Source organism: Chelonoidis abingdonii, chromosome 6 (genome assembly GCF_003597395.2).
Source record: "Chelonoidis abingdonii isolate Lonesome George chromosome 6, CheloAbing_2.0, whole genome shotgun sequence".
NCBI lineage: Eukaryota > Metazoa > Chordata > Testudines > Testudinidae > Chelonoidis > Chelonoidis abingdonii.
The window spans coordinates 105,422,308-105,435,767 of record NC_133774.1 but is presented as its reverse complement, the minus strand read 5'-3'; the positions used below and the strand labels follow the sequence as shown (position 1 = coordinate 105,435,767).

Here is a 13,460-nt window from a genome sequence, read left to right as displayed (position 1 = left end):
TGGAACATTTACACGTAGGAAACAAATACATTACTTCTGGAAGAATTTCCTCTCTGCACTCACAAATACATTGCAATAATAAATAAATAAAATGTAACACTCTCAACAACCATTATGTGATCAACAGATGAACAGGAAACATGTATCAAAAGTCAGGTACAACAAGCCATTGCACTTGTGCACTCGTCCTGTCTGCTACATATTTCCGAATATAGATTGTAATTTTTATCCTAATACAAATCAGTCTGTACCATGGGCTAAAGAGTTCTAACAAATATGAATGGATGGACTGAAAATCGGATAAATGACAGTGTTTTGGGACCACTGGGGTGAAATCCTGGCAACATCAAAGTTAATTGCAAAGCTCCCATTGACCTCAATGGATATGTCTACACTGCAATTAAAAACTCCTTAGCCGTGGCGCAGAAATTAGGACTTACGGAGCCTGCAAAGGGGAAAGATCCAAGAGCTTGGGCTCCTGCCTGAGCCCAAATGTCTACACTGCAATTACAGAACCCCTTAGTCTGAGTCCCACAAGCGTGAGTTAGCTGACATAGACCGGGTTGCAGCTGTTTAATTGCAGTGTAGGCATACACAGTAGAGCCAGGATTTTACCCCTGATACCTAAGTACCAATATCAAGGATGAGCTGTAACTTATTTCTCCTATCATTCTTTAAATTACATTTCTTTTACACATTTCTTTCAGTTCATAGCTCGACTTATTTTCAAAAGGTAAAACGCCCCGAGAGCAAATGTAACTTGCCAAGATATTTATTTTATGGGATTGTTCTAAGCCATAAATCTTAGTGGCTACAGTGAGCACACTATTGTTTCAGACAGTGTGCTGACTCACACCAGTGTGACACCTTCCTCCATATGATATCTGTATTTTGAGTGTTCCCTGCCTTCGTGTTTTCACCAGGAAGGCAAACAATTACTGTGCAAGTCATACATTAGGAATCTGTACAGGTGTCAGCAGTAGGAAAATCCTGCACTAGCTGGACAAGTGATTACCTGTATTGCTATAATTAAAACACACACATACCAAAGGCTCTTTTATGAAAAGAATTGCACCCTGAGTAAAGTTTCGATCTTTGTTCCTTTCCACAAATAGAATCTGGCAGCTCTCTTAAAATCTTCATTTGCCAATGCTGATTGTTGTGACACCTTCTGGTTTGTAGTGCTCAAGTTAGAGAGCAGGCCTGTGCTGAGTTTAACATTCCCATCTACAGTTCTGGAAGCCTGTGTAAACCTTATTGATTTAAAAAAACAAAACCCCAGTAATCCACTTGGACCAGCGTTCAGACTAAAAACCTTCCTGAGTCCCCTACAAATTAAGACACTGTCACCATCCTTTCTCATACTCATACCTCCCCTTTCGTCCCCTCCAAAATGGGATAACAGTATTGCTTTAGTTGTATCTAGAGACACTTTTCAGTTTCATTGTGGACACTGGCAACATTGAAACAAGGAAGTATGACATGAATTACAAACAAAGAACTGTCACACAAATTTATCTTGGGAACCAGCGTGTGATATTTTCTGAGGGGAGAAGGGAGGAGAAAGATTATTTACTCTGGGACCATATGTGTCTTCTGTGCGAATTACATACTGGTCTAAAATCCATCAGAGTCCACAAAACTGGGTTACGGTTGAATTAAGTAACATTGGTGAACTGACCTGAAGTTTTACTCCAATCTGCTAAACATTTCTCTTCTACAAATACTTCAGATACTACAAATGGGGCTGTAATAACTTGAGAATTCAAATCAATGCCCATTTTAGTCAAATTGAAAGGCACCTATTGACTTTTAGTGTTGGAGACCCTTAATCGAAAGCCAAAGATATATACTTCACGGTAAAAGGAAATTGTTTGGCTTTACAATAATGAAATGTTTAATACCTTGGTGACTGAGATTTTAAAGAAAATGTTTAAACCTGTGTTTTGACTGTTGTTAAAATACCAAATGTTACAGGAGAAGCGGAAAGCTGAAGAGGCATTAAATGATCTCAAGCGTCAGTATGAGAATGAAGTTGGTGAACTTCAGGTGACAATAAAAAAACTTAAAAAGGTGGGTAGCTTGGTCTTGTGCCCAGAATTCTGTGGATGATACAATAGGGCCTGACCTGGGGGATGCTAAGTGTTTCTTCCAAGGTAGCTAATGGGAGCTAAGGGTGCTCTGTCTTTTGCTCTAAAAATTTTTCAGATAATGTGCATCATTAAATGGCAACTTAAAAATAGTTTTTAAAATGGCGTTGACTAAAATACCCATTGCCGTTGTCCTTGAATCTATTCAGTATAGTTTACTAAAATACTTTGCCAAGGGACCTAACTGCTAGCCAAATAATATTACCAAATGATTGCTTATGATTATCAAGAAACTGGCATTTTGATTACCCAGTGGCAGTCTGGAATTTTATACATTGGAAAGAATCCAATTTATCATGTATAATTATTTGCAATTGGCAGAATGATAAAGGGGTGAAAAGGACCTAGTATCATAAATTGTCATATCCATCCTCTTTGCACTATTAGGTTTATCTCTACTTTAATATTCCTATCTCTATGATTAACATTCCTAATACTGCATAGAACCCCAGATCTGAACTCTCAGTACAGGGACCAGAATCTGAATTTTGCAGTTGATGCGTATATCTGTGATGGAATGCTGAATGCTCACTTTGGAATATTTGAAATTCAGATTTAGGTTTTTGTGGCTGGCCCTTGCTATAGCTGTTAGTAACATTATGTGTCTTTCAGCAATATGAATCCTGGATGTGAACTGCACTCCATTTTCCTCTTTATTATCATTAAATCACACTTACAATTCCACTGATACTAATGGAAGTTTCCTATGAAAATGCTGTAGCTCTCTAATTTTTTTACTCTGTAGAGAATTGGGGCTAAATGAGCTGGGTAGATATGCACAGCTCTACTGAAATCAGGGGAACTACCACTCTTAATACCAGTAGAGGATCAAACCCTGGGTTGGTTTCTTGTGTTGCAAAATGACTGTTATTTCTAGCAATACTAAATTCTGTAGAACACACTTTGAGAAATTTTCAAAATATTTTTTCTAAAAAATGAAATGATATAAACTAGATAATTTGGAGGTGGAAATTTCTTGTGTACACCTGGAGAACTCATGTATTGTAAAAGACCTTTCGTAGCTTGAAAATGCACATAGGTGTCTTTCAATATAGCCCTTGATCCAAATGACTTTCATTGACTTAGGTGGGCTTTGGATCAGTCAAGCATGTGTTTTTAAAATTTACACATTTTATTTGCTCTTTCAGCTGGAAGAACAGTCCAAGAACATAAATCACAGAGAAGATTTGGCTGAATTAAAAAAAAGAATACACGAATTGTCGTGGGTAAGAGTTGATTATAATTTACATACAGAAGATGTAGATTCAACCTGCACTTTGTACTTTCTTCAATACCAATTTGTTTTCCCACTTCAGAACTGATATTAGAATTATGAGGCTAAGAGACTACCTTTTTTTTTTTTTTGTAAAGCTATTTAAGATGGGGTGATTGCTTATTCTTGGATAAAGAAAAAATAATTCTGTTTAAGTAGATATGAATTCTATATATACCATTTATTAATCACTTGAAATAGGATGGTGTCATTTTTGTGTATGAGAAACTGCAAAATCTGAAATTAAATTGAGTTTTTGAGTGTTAGAACTATGGCTCCAATATGGCTCATGGTATGGAGAGCATCTGCACTCAGATATCTATGGAATATGCTTAACTTTAAGCATGTGAGTAGTCCCATTGGGTTAGTTAATTAGCATTTGTAAAGTTAAGTGTGTATTTAAGTGCTTTTGCCTACTTCAGAGATTTTGAGTGTCAGTCTTAAATGTTTACCTTTTGTAAATTAGTTTTTCATAACTGGTACCTTTAACAGTTATATTCTTAACTCTATCGAGATTTTTATATTGTTACTGTTTTTTATTTGATTTTAATCTTTTATATTTTAGTATTACAACACTTTATTTTGTGAAGGCAACTCTGTTGCATAAACTTCATTTTCTGTTTTTCTTTAGGAAAATCAGAAACTTAAAAAAGATCTTTTAGAAGCACAGACAAGTATAGCTTTTCTTCAGAGTGAATTAGATACTTTGAAAAGTGATTATGCAGATCAAAGTTTGAGCTCAGAAAGGTAAGATACTTCACATTATAAAATTCTTATTTGGGGAGAAAATAAGTTGTTTTGTGTATATATTATATATCTAGTCAGTAACAATTATTTGAATAGATCATAATTGGCTAGTACATAGATTAAAACTGATATATTGCCACATATCTACTGTTTACTTAGTAGGCTATAATGGCTCTGATAGAGCAAATTTTGGGCCTGATCTGGAATCCCTTATTCATGGAAATAGGTTCACTGACTTCACTGGTGAGTAAGAACTACAGGGTTGGGCCCATTCTTTATAACTCCATTTCAGTGAAATACCCTTGTCTGTCATGGTAAATAAGGCCATGGAAGTCTTCCAAATCAAGGGTGAACCTGTAAAAACAAAAGCTACTCTGGCTATTTTGAGACCTTTCACAAGAAATAAAAGTTAGGGCTAAATTATGCCTCTCATGAGACTGAGCAGTATTGGAGATGGAAAGAGTCATATTGCCCCAGTGACGGTGCTAGAAGCGTTATGCCTTTGAAAGGCACAGTGGCTAGTGGGTGATGATGTCTTGCTACCCCTATCCAGTAGGTTGAATCAGGGTACGCTTAGTACAGAAAAGGAGGATCCATAAACCCAGTAGCACGTCACTCAGAGATTTACCTATTGGACCATCAACACCACTTCTTTTATTCCTAAAGACCTGCAGCTAAATTATGGCTGGCTGCTGATGGGAGAATAGGGACTCCCTTCTGTCCCTCACCTGCCACAACATATTTAAAATGGAGCAGTAGTAATTTAAGCCCCAATCATTCAAATGTCTGTGCTGTGGCACACTCTTATGTGTGGTCAAAGCCCCATTGAAGGCAGTGGGGCTCTTCCTGGGAGCATGAATGTACCCACATGCTGTCAATTGTAGGATTGGTCCTTTAACCTTTAGAGTACATCGGAGTTAAATTAGCATTAATTTCTTTTGCTAAATCCCCCTATAAAATATTTGTTGAATTCAAAGTATTTTGTATACACAGCAGGGATACAGACAATTTTTAATCTTTGGGGAAGCTAGAGTTACAGAACTATAAAATAATAGCTGTTGGCTATTGCTTAAATGAATAGTTTGGTATCATGACTAAATTTGTCCACTTTTAATAAAGTGAGATAAATGAACTTCTGTCCCAAATGCAGTGTTTCCATTATTAATGAAATCCCTGGGTTGTGAGGGGGATCAGGAAGGGTCTGGCAAAAACCACCCAAGTTTCCAGTTGTCTATGTCCATGCATGGTGGCCAGTTTTGAAACTTCTGTACCTCTTGGAATTTCCTCGTGGGTGGAACCCTGACTGTTCACAAGGTGCTGGCTTTTTGTTTCCACCTGCTGAATTACATTTAGAACAAGCTAATGAAACATTAAAAACGTCAGTAATACTGTTTTTTTTCACATCAGTAATTATCACAGTTGTCAGAGTTGACCACCATTGGGAGAGGAGGTGGTCCATGTGATTGTGAATTGGATGGGAGGCATTTGCAAAACAATCTCTTTTAAGACACAATGAATGTTTGAGAACTCCTGGTCTGTTATCAAATTGCTAAAATATTTTAAAAACAAATTTATTTTTTAATATAAGCAAATAAAACAATCAAAACCTGGTGTAACTTAAACATTCAAACCAATTTCTTTCCCCCTCCCCTTATAAATTTGCAGACCTCTAACAATATTTTTCTTAGGTTTCTAACTAACTCCTTCAAAATCTGTTACAGTAGAATTTTGTTTTCTGCAAGGGTTAACGCTCTAGACAATGGAGCAGTGTATGTAGAGAAGTATAACTTTATATTTTGCAGAGACCTGGAAATGGTCCGAGAATACACTGAAGACAGAGAGAGCCTGGAAAGACAAATTGAAATACTTCAGTACGTTTTTAATAATTCCCTGTTCTTTATTTACAAACTTTATTCTGAAGTGTACACAGCTAAACACGTTTCTCTAGTTGTAGGGATATCTTGATGGAATTGAAGAAGAAAATATTATCAAGGGAAAATATTTTTTTAGCTGCAATTTAAACTGTTTCTGTTGTAGTAGACTTCGCTTTACTACCTGGACTATTTAAGAATAGTTTTAGTGTCACATGCAGCAACTTGGAAACACAATGTAAAAATACTATCTGAATTTTGTATCTCTCCATGTGATCCGTATATAATCTTGTCCTTTCACAAAAGATGAAAGTATAATCTGTCTCTACTCCTCAAAACTTAAGTTGTAATGGCTCAGGTATGTTTGGACTGGTACTGGTTGACTACTTCATTCTTATTTTATCACAAAATAACTGCACGCATTATTACCTTTATATAGAGTACTCAAATGATTTCTGAGAGCCTATCTCTGATGTCTCTATTTATGTATGCTACAGTTCTGTCTGCATTTTTTTCTCTAATTCTGTTGAGCAGAGGGATACTGGACCGTATCATGCCGCTGATTTATAACTGGAGCTCCCTATTGACTTGAGGGAGCCAAAAATATTAAAGATTTATCCACCACAACTGCCAGCTTCTTCAGTTCTATATTTGGTAGACTGCTGAATCTTGAATACTTTGTGGGATTTTTGTTCTTTGCCTAATTGCCTTTCATTTCTTTATAATAAGCTGAATGAGATCCTTATATATATGTGTTGTTCTAAATATTATCACTTGGCTCCTTTTTGATTGACTTTGCCTCTCCAGTAACTCCCTCTTTTATCATTATCTTTAAAGCATCAACAATGTGTCTAGTGCTGTATGACACACACACACTGCTGCCTTCAAGGATCACCCAATCTAAATAGTTTTACATCCTCAGCAAGTTGCCTTGTCATACTCACGAGTTTTCTTCCAAGTAATTGAACTAAATCTCTCCTTAAAATTATCCCACTGGCACCCAGGCACTTCCCCTGTTCATCTCAAATCATTACCATTCATAAGCAGTTTCTGGCTTCGAGATCCAAATAACTCGGCTGAAGTCGCTCATCTCCTGTATTCTACTTATTGACTTTGCAGAATTCTTTCAAGGATCACATAGATTATGTCCACTCCTCCTACCACCAAATATTTTCAGTTACTCAATTTTTTGAAAAGTATAGCATTTATGATCTTCCTTTTGTGAATTCAAGATAACGTTCTTGATATGTAACTTTCTAACTTTCAGGTATGCCCCTATTTAATGGCCTTGATTCTGGAAACATACATGTGCTCAACTTTACTACCACGAGTAAAGGGATGCTTCCTTCTAAATCCCCTTCCAGTTCATTTGATCTGATAACTGTATCTCTTTCATAGTTAGTACCTATAGTGAACATCTGCCACACGGAGGTGCCAGCGGTTAGCTTGGCTGCCTCCTTCTACCCCCTCTCAGTTCTCAGATATTTACCAGTTCCTTCCTTAATATTGGACAAAAAATATACCCACTCCCCAGTGTACCCCTAACTCCTTTCCCTCTAAAGAAAGAGAGGCACCTACACTAAACAAATCTGTACTGCTTTAATTGGGCAAATTCTGTTCTTTCCACACACTTGTAGAAGTATGACTCTCCTTGCTGTTCCTTAATTGGGTTGTTGACACATTGTGAGTCAGGGTATCAAGTCCTTCCCCCTGCCATTGTAGATCAACTGAAAGGGCAGTGTCCCTCTTGACCTGGTCCAGCGACCTCCTGCTCTTTCACACTCTGTTCAGGTAAACTTTTCTCTCTTCCTCCATTTCTGCTACAAGTTACAGAGAGCACCCTTAAAGCAGTAATAACTCGTCTTCTGGCCAGCTGACTAAGGACCCCCTGTCTACAGTTGTAGTGACCCCAGTTGTAGTTCACAGTTTACTTAAGAGTAAACATCTGCAATTGACAATTCATTGGAAAATGCTCATAACATTACACTTTGAGTACAATAATGGCTCTGGGCCCACCCTTCTTATTAGAGTTCATTTAAGGAAAAAAAGAACCTTTCTAATTCCATCACAACTGCTGGATTTGACAGTGTGTAAAAATCTAATAATCCTTTTTTTACTTAACTTATTAGGAAGTTTTGCAAGAAAACTTTAATTTTGTTACTTGTTTCATCTTATAGATCAGCTAACAGAAAACTACATGACAGCAATGATGGTTTAAGGAGTGCACTAGAAAACAGTTTAAGCAAATGCAACAGATCACTGGTATGTAATATAAAATTATAAATTATACAAATGTTTTATATAATTGCCCATATTCTGCTGTCTCTTACACCAAGGTAAGCTGAGAAAACTCCACTGACTTCAGTAGAGTCATTCTGGGTTTACACTCATGTAACGGAGTGCAGATTTTGGTGCAGTGTTACTACATTCTGAAGTTGTCTATTGTCTCTATGTGTGCATGTAATTCCTATTAAATATTGGGGTTATACACACACACATATAAAGAGAAAGATGCTGAAATTAATATATTTACATTAGAACCCTTAAATACTGAAGAGAGACTTTTGCATAAAACAACTTAAGTCTCAGCAGAGATTCACTGTAATCTGAATTGCAATCTGCCATTTAAATACATTGACAGAGTTCAGAACTTTCATTGTATTTAACTGACACACAAGAGTTTCACTGTAACTAAGTTCACTTTCAATGGGTTCCACTGGCCCACTTCTAAGAGGCCACTCATACTTCCTGTGCTCTGGATTCTCCCTGTTCGCTGTAATTTGAAGGAAGGTATGTCTACGCTTCGAGCTGGAGGGTGTAAATTCCAACTTAAGGAGACATAACCATGTGAGCTCTGATTGAACCAGTGTGCTAAAAATAGAGCGTAGCTGTGGCAGTGTGAGGAGTTAGTGGCCTCAAGTATGTACCTGTCCAAGAAGCTAGGAATGAGCTTAAGGTGGCTAGCCTCTCACGCCGCTTGTGTCACTGCAGGTACTCTATTTTTAACATGCTAGCTCTGATCAAGCTACTGTGGGCATGTCTCCTCGAGCTGGGAATTGCACCTCCAGCTCAAAGTGTAAACAAACCCTGAGAGAAGTCTGGTTTGGTTAGGACATAGAAACAGCAAGACATGGTATGGTTAAATGTAGTGGCCTCAATTTTATTCATTTAAAACTCTTACCTAGCTGGAGTAGCTCCCCACAAACTACCCTGCAGAGTTTTTCTCATGGGAATGTCAGCTGGCCCCACTAGTCCAAATGGACTATAAACGTGAGGATGATTGTGAAGGCCAGACCCTCTCTATACCCTCAGGCTGCCAAGAGACCTTGATTGGAAACTAGAGTCCCAAAGAGCTGCCCTCCTCCACATTGGAGGCAGGCAAGATAAGATGAAAGAAGGTACATGCCGAGATATAGAGGCAACTCCCTCACTGTGTGCTGAGGAGATATGCCTAAGCAGTCCACTGAGCTACAGGGACCTCTTCTGGACTCCTAACCCACCAACTGCACTGGTACCATCCAGTATTGCAACAGTTGTAATGTAACCCTCCCCCTCCCCTCAATCAAACATTCTGATACTGGGTGAAAAAAACACCCAGCAGTTTGCCAGTTTTTCCATATAGGAAAAATCCCTTCCAGACCCTAAAACTGGTTGTCAGCCAAGCTCCTGGCATTACCAGAGATCCAGCAACTAAATGGGTTGGGAAGGGTGAGGCTGAAACAGGAAGCCCACAATGGCTACCCTGCCTAGGTAGCAAACTGTATTAACCCTCCTCCCTTCTCCCCCACCAAATGGGATCAGCATCATTCCCACCACCCAGTGAGAGCAGTGGTAGGTGGGCCAGGCTCCCTGAGTCCAGGCTCAAATGTACTATGTGACCCAGCTCCCCCATACACCCTGCAGCACAAGGAATTGAAAAGCAACCCTTGCATGCTGAAAGCAAATGGGAAAGGGTGAGAGAGGAAAAGAGAGGGGGGTCTGTGGAACAGTCTTAGCTGCTCCCACCCGGGAACTCCATTCTATCCCTCCAGCCCGCTGCTTCTAGCCCCATCACAGCTGCACCCTGGCTGGAAAGGTGAACACATTTTGGTAAAATAAATATGGAGACTTCAAAATTTGGTATGATGTCTTCCAGCAGCCTGAATGTCTATGACCTGAGGGTATTTGGATCACACTGGAGATTTCGCTCTCTCCATCTTGACCACCTACATAATTCTAACTGATGGTTATTCCAAAATGAGAAACAAATCTTAGGTCATTCCCCAAAATACTGCATTTTTAAAAGACTGTATTATAGTTCATGGTGTCTTACTCAAATGACACTGTTATACAGACCAGCCACTTCACTCATGGAAATCTCATTGCTGTTTGGTGGTTGATTAACTCCAGAAGTTGGGGTCCATAATGTCATCCTAACATTACATATTTGAATGTTACATGTTGGACATACATACATGTTGACATCCAGTCCTGTAAAGGATAAGGAAAAGAAAAAGTTGGATTTACATCATAACATACAGCAGTGTTAGCTCTGATGGTTGTAGTCCCACTTGTACAATAAGATACTTATAGACCTTTCTACACATGTCTATTACAGCGTCTAACAAACATCTCCCCGGGAAATACAATTACTAGAAGCAGCCCCAAATATAATGGTGGCCAGTCTCCTCAAAATCCACGATATGACAGGTAGGACTGGTACATTTTTACTTAAATTATAGGATAACAATGGACCATTATACATGTCTTAAGACAGCCAAATACTTAGTAGAAAATGACAGAGTTTAGCAGCCTGTTCTATCTCTTCTCAATTCCAACTCAAGAAATTCAAGCAGAATTCAATTTGTGTCCTCTCAGCAGGACCAAGCCTTACAAAACAAGATTCTAATACAGACCATTCTTAAATGGTCCCTTCAGAGCTTTCTCTTTTAAGTACTGGTTTTTCAAGATCTTTAACCTGTATAGCTGGTGTCCCCTGTGTAATAAGTTAACTTCTATCAGTGTATGAGGGTCTGATTTCTTCAAGGAGTTAAACATCCTCATCTCTCAATGAAATCCCAGGTAAATGAGTGTGCTCAGTATTTTTCCTCAGCATTTTGCAGAATAGACTGTATAGACAGCATAAGACCATTTAATTAATTTTTCAGCTTCAAAAATTCTTGAGCTAACTATTAAATGGTCAAAGCAACTAACTGTCTGCTTTGTTTTATTGGATATAAGTTCTGGATCCAAAATCCACTGAAGTCAATGGAAAGACTCCCATTGACCTCACTGGGCTTTCGATCAGGCTCTAATTGCAGTAGGTCATATCATTTTACTGGCTTGACACATTCTCTTAAATGACAGATTTTTGTCTCATTTTTTTCTTTGGTATTACTTCAAACGGCATATAGATCTATATTAGGGCCTTTATATGGTTAACGTATATATTTTGGAAGCGGATTGACAATCGTTTGTAAACATTAAATTAGCTTTCACTTTACACTAATGATATCCAAATATATCATTAATTGAATACTATTACTGAATCTGCTGTCTCCATGTTGGAGACTGGTTTGCAGGCTATAAAATTGTGATTGCAACAAACTATCTTTCTGCTGAATGCAGATAAAATAAATTCCCTCTTGTTAGATCCTCTATATATTTTGAAAGGAGATGTCCCTTACTACGTTGCACATTAAAAGAAGTAATGTTCTGAGGTGAAGGAAGAAAGAAGTCTGTTTAACAGGCCTGAGGGATATCCTTCTCTGCGAGCATTTAAAAAAAGCAACCTGCTATTCTGTGCAATCTAGTGTATTCCAACCTGAAGTGAAAAAATTGACTTCTTCAGAAGTACATGTGCCAGGGGTAAACCTCATTCCTGGCTGGTGTGGCTTAGCAGTATTTACAGAGAAATTAAGTTCTGCTCTCAAAATGCCTGTCCTATTTCAATACTTTGTATCAGACAAGAAACTTCAGAAAGGTGCTGGTTTGGATTCTAACCTTGCTTTTAAGACATTTTTAATAGTAAATATATTTTTCTTTTCTCTGGTCAGATAACCTCACTTATATTATGTTGCCTTAAGCAGGTATAGAATTCCCAACACTGATTACATGCTTTAGTGATTTTAAAAATTGACTAATGTTGTCCTTTTGTTTGAGGTTATTCTTAATGCTCTTAACTTTGCTACAGTATGCACCCTTTGTTCTCATATATCAGTGATTTTCTATAGGCTACATGCATGAATACAAATAGTATTACAGTACTACTGTAGAATTCTAAAACCAAGATCATGAGTATTTAAATGAGAACGCATTACCCTGGGAGCATGGAAATAGACAGTTCTGAAGTTGTTGCAACAGAAAATGCTCCCTGTAATTGCCCTTGATGACTGGTAGTTGATAGAAATTATATGGGAGTAGGCAACCCTGTGAATCCCAATGAATAGAAACTACAGCCCCACAGAAGGCTGCACCTCCATGCTGCGCACTAGTGCTCAGATCACTTGGCAACAAAACTCTACAAGGAACAATGCTGCCATTGCCTATATTAGCTCTGACTGTGGTATCCTGCATCTCTACTCCTATAAAATAGAGCAAAGTTAACTCCATTACTTTCAGGCATTTCCCACCCCACTTTACCCTGTCCCTACTTGCTGCAGATAGGGGCTGGAGACGGTAGTACCTTTTTTGAAGGCTGTCCTCTTTGTCTCTCTCCATTTCTCTCTCTTTTCCTTTCTCCTTTTGGTACAAGTTAACTTAAAAAGGAAAGACACTACTGCCATTTAAGTATCCTATTGTATGTCATGGCACCCAAAGCAAAACAAAAATAGCCTTGGAAAAGAAAAGAGAATCAAAGGGGAACATTGTCTTGGAAAGGAGGGGAGAGTCAAACCCATTACGAGAAACCAATTGTTTCTGGCTGTCACGCCAAAGACGATGTATGGGACATCTAAAACTGGAACTGAACACATTTCTGCATTGCTTCTTCAACTGTTGCTGCGCTTGTGATTTCTGCTGCTCCTATTGTCCTGCTCAGATATTTGCAGGACAATAAATTATGAATAAAACCTGGGTACATCCATTTGTATTCAGGTTCAGTATATTGAGACCATTTTCCAGGTCCTGGGATGGACTAATATCTCTACTGCCTTGTTTTTAATATGTTCATGGTACAATGTTCTATTTTTTTTAACAACCATTTCCTTTTGGATTAAGAATAAGAGTAGGAATGCCAGACTGTGAATAAATACATCATCCTCACCATGGCATGTTAGATGAACTGTTTGGGTGCTCACTGCTAAGGATCTAAATTAAAGAATTCATTTATTGGAGATTTAAAAAAACAGAGATCCTTCTTTCATAAAGGGCAATAAAATGTGTACCTGAAATGTCTTATTTTGTTGGAGAATCAGATCCTGTAAAAAGCCTATTTTCCCC

The 13,460-nt window shown here is 38.1% G+C and overlaps 1 protein-coding gene across 1 annotated transcript in view; it reads left to right on the top strand.

Annotated features, from left to right (window-relative positions):
• The window catches only part of RASEF (RAS and EF-hand domain containing), a 48,973-nt gene that overhangs the window by 22,648 nt on the left and 12,865 nt on the right, over positions 1–13,460 (top strand). The window contains exons 4-9 of the mRNA XM_032782387.1: positions 1,978–2,073; positions 3,299–3,376; positions 4,055–4,170; positions 5,973–6,041; positions 8,219–8,303; positions 10,639–10,730. Of these exons, the coding sequence (XP_032638278.1) occupies positions 1,978–2,073; positions 3,299–3,376; positions 4,055–4,170; positions 5,973–6,041; positions 8,219–8,303; positions 10,639–10,730 (536 nt within the window). The remainder of the gene's footprint in view (positions 1–1,977; positions 2,074–3,298; positions 3,377–4,054; positions 4,171–5,972; positions 6,042–8,218; positions 8,304–10,638; positions 10,731–13,460) is intronic.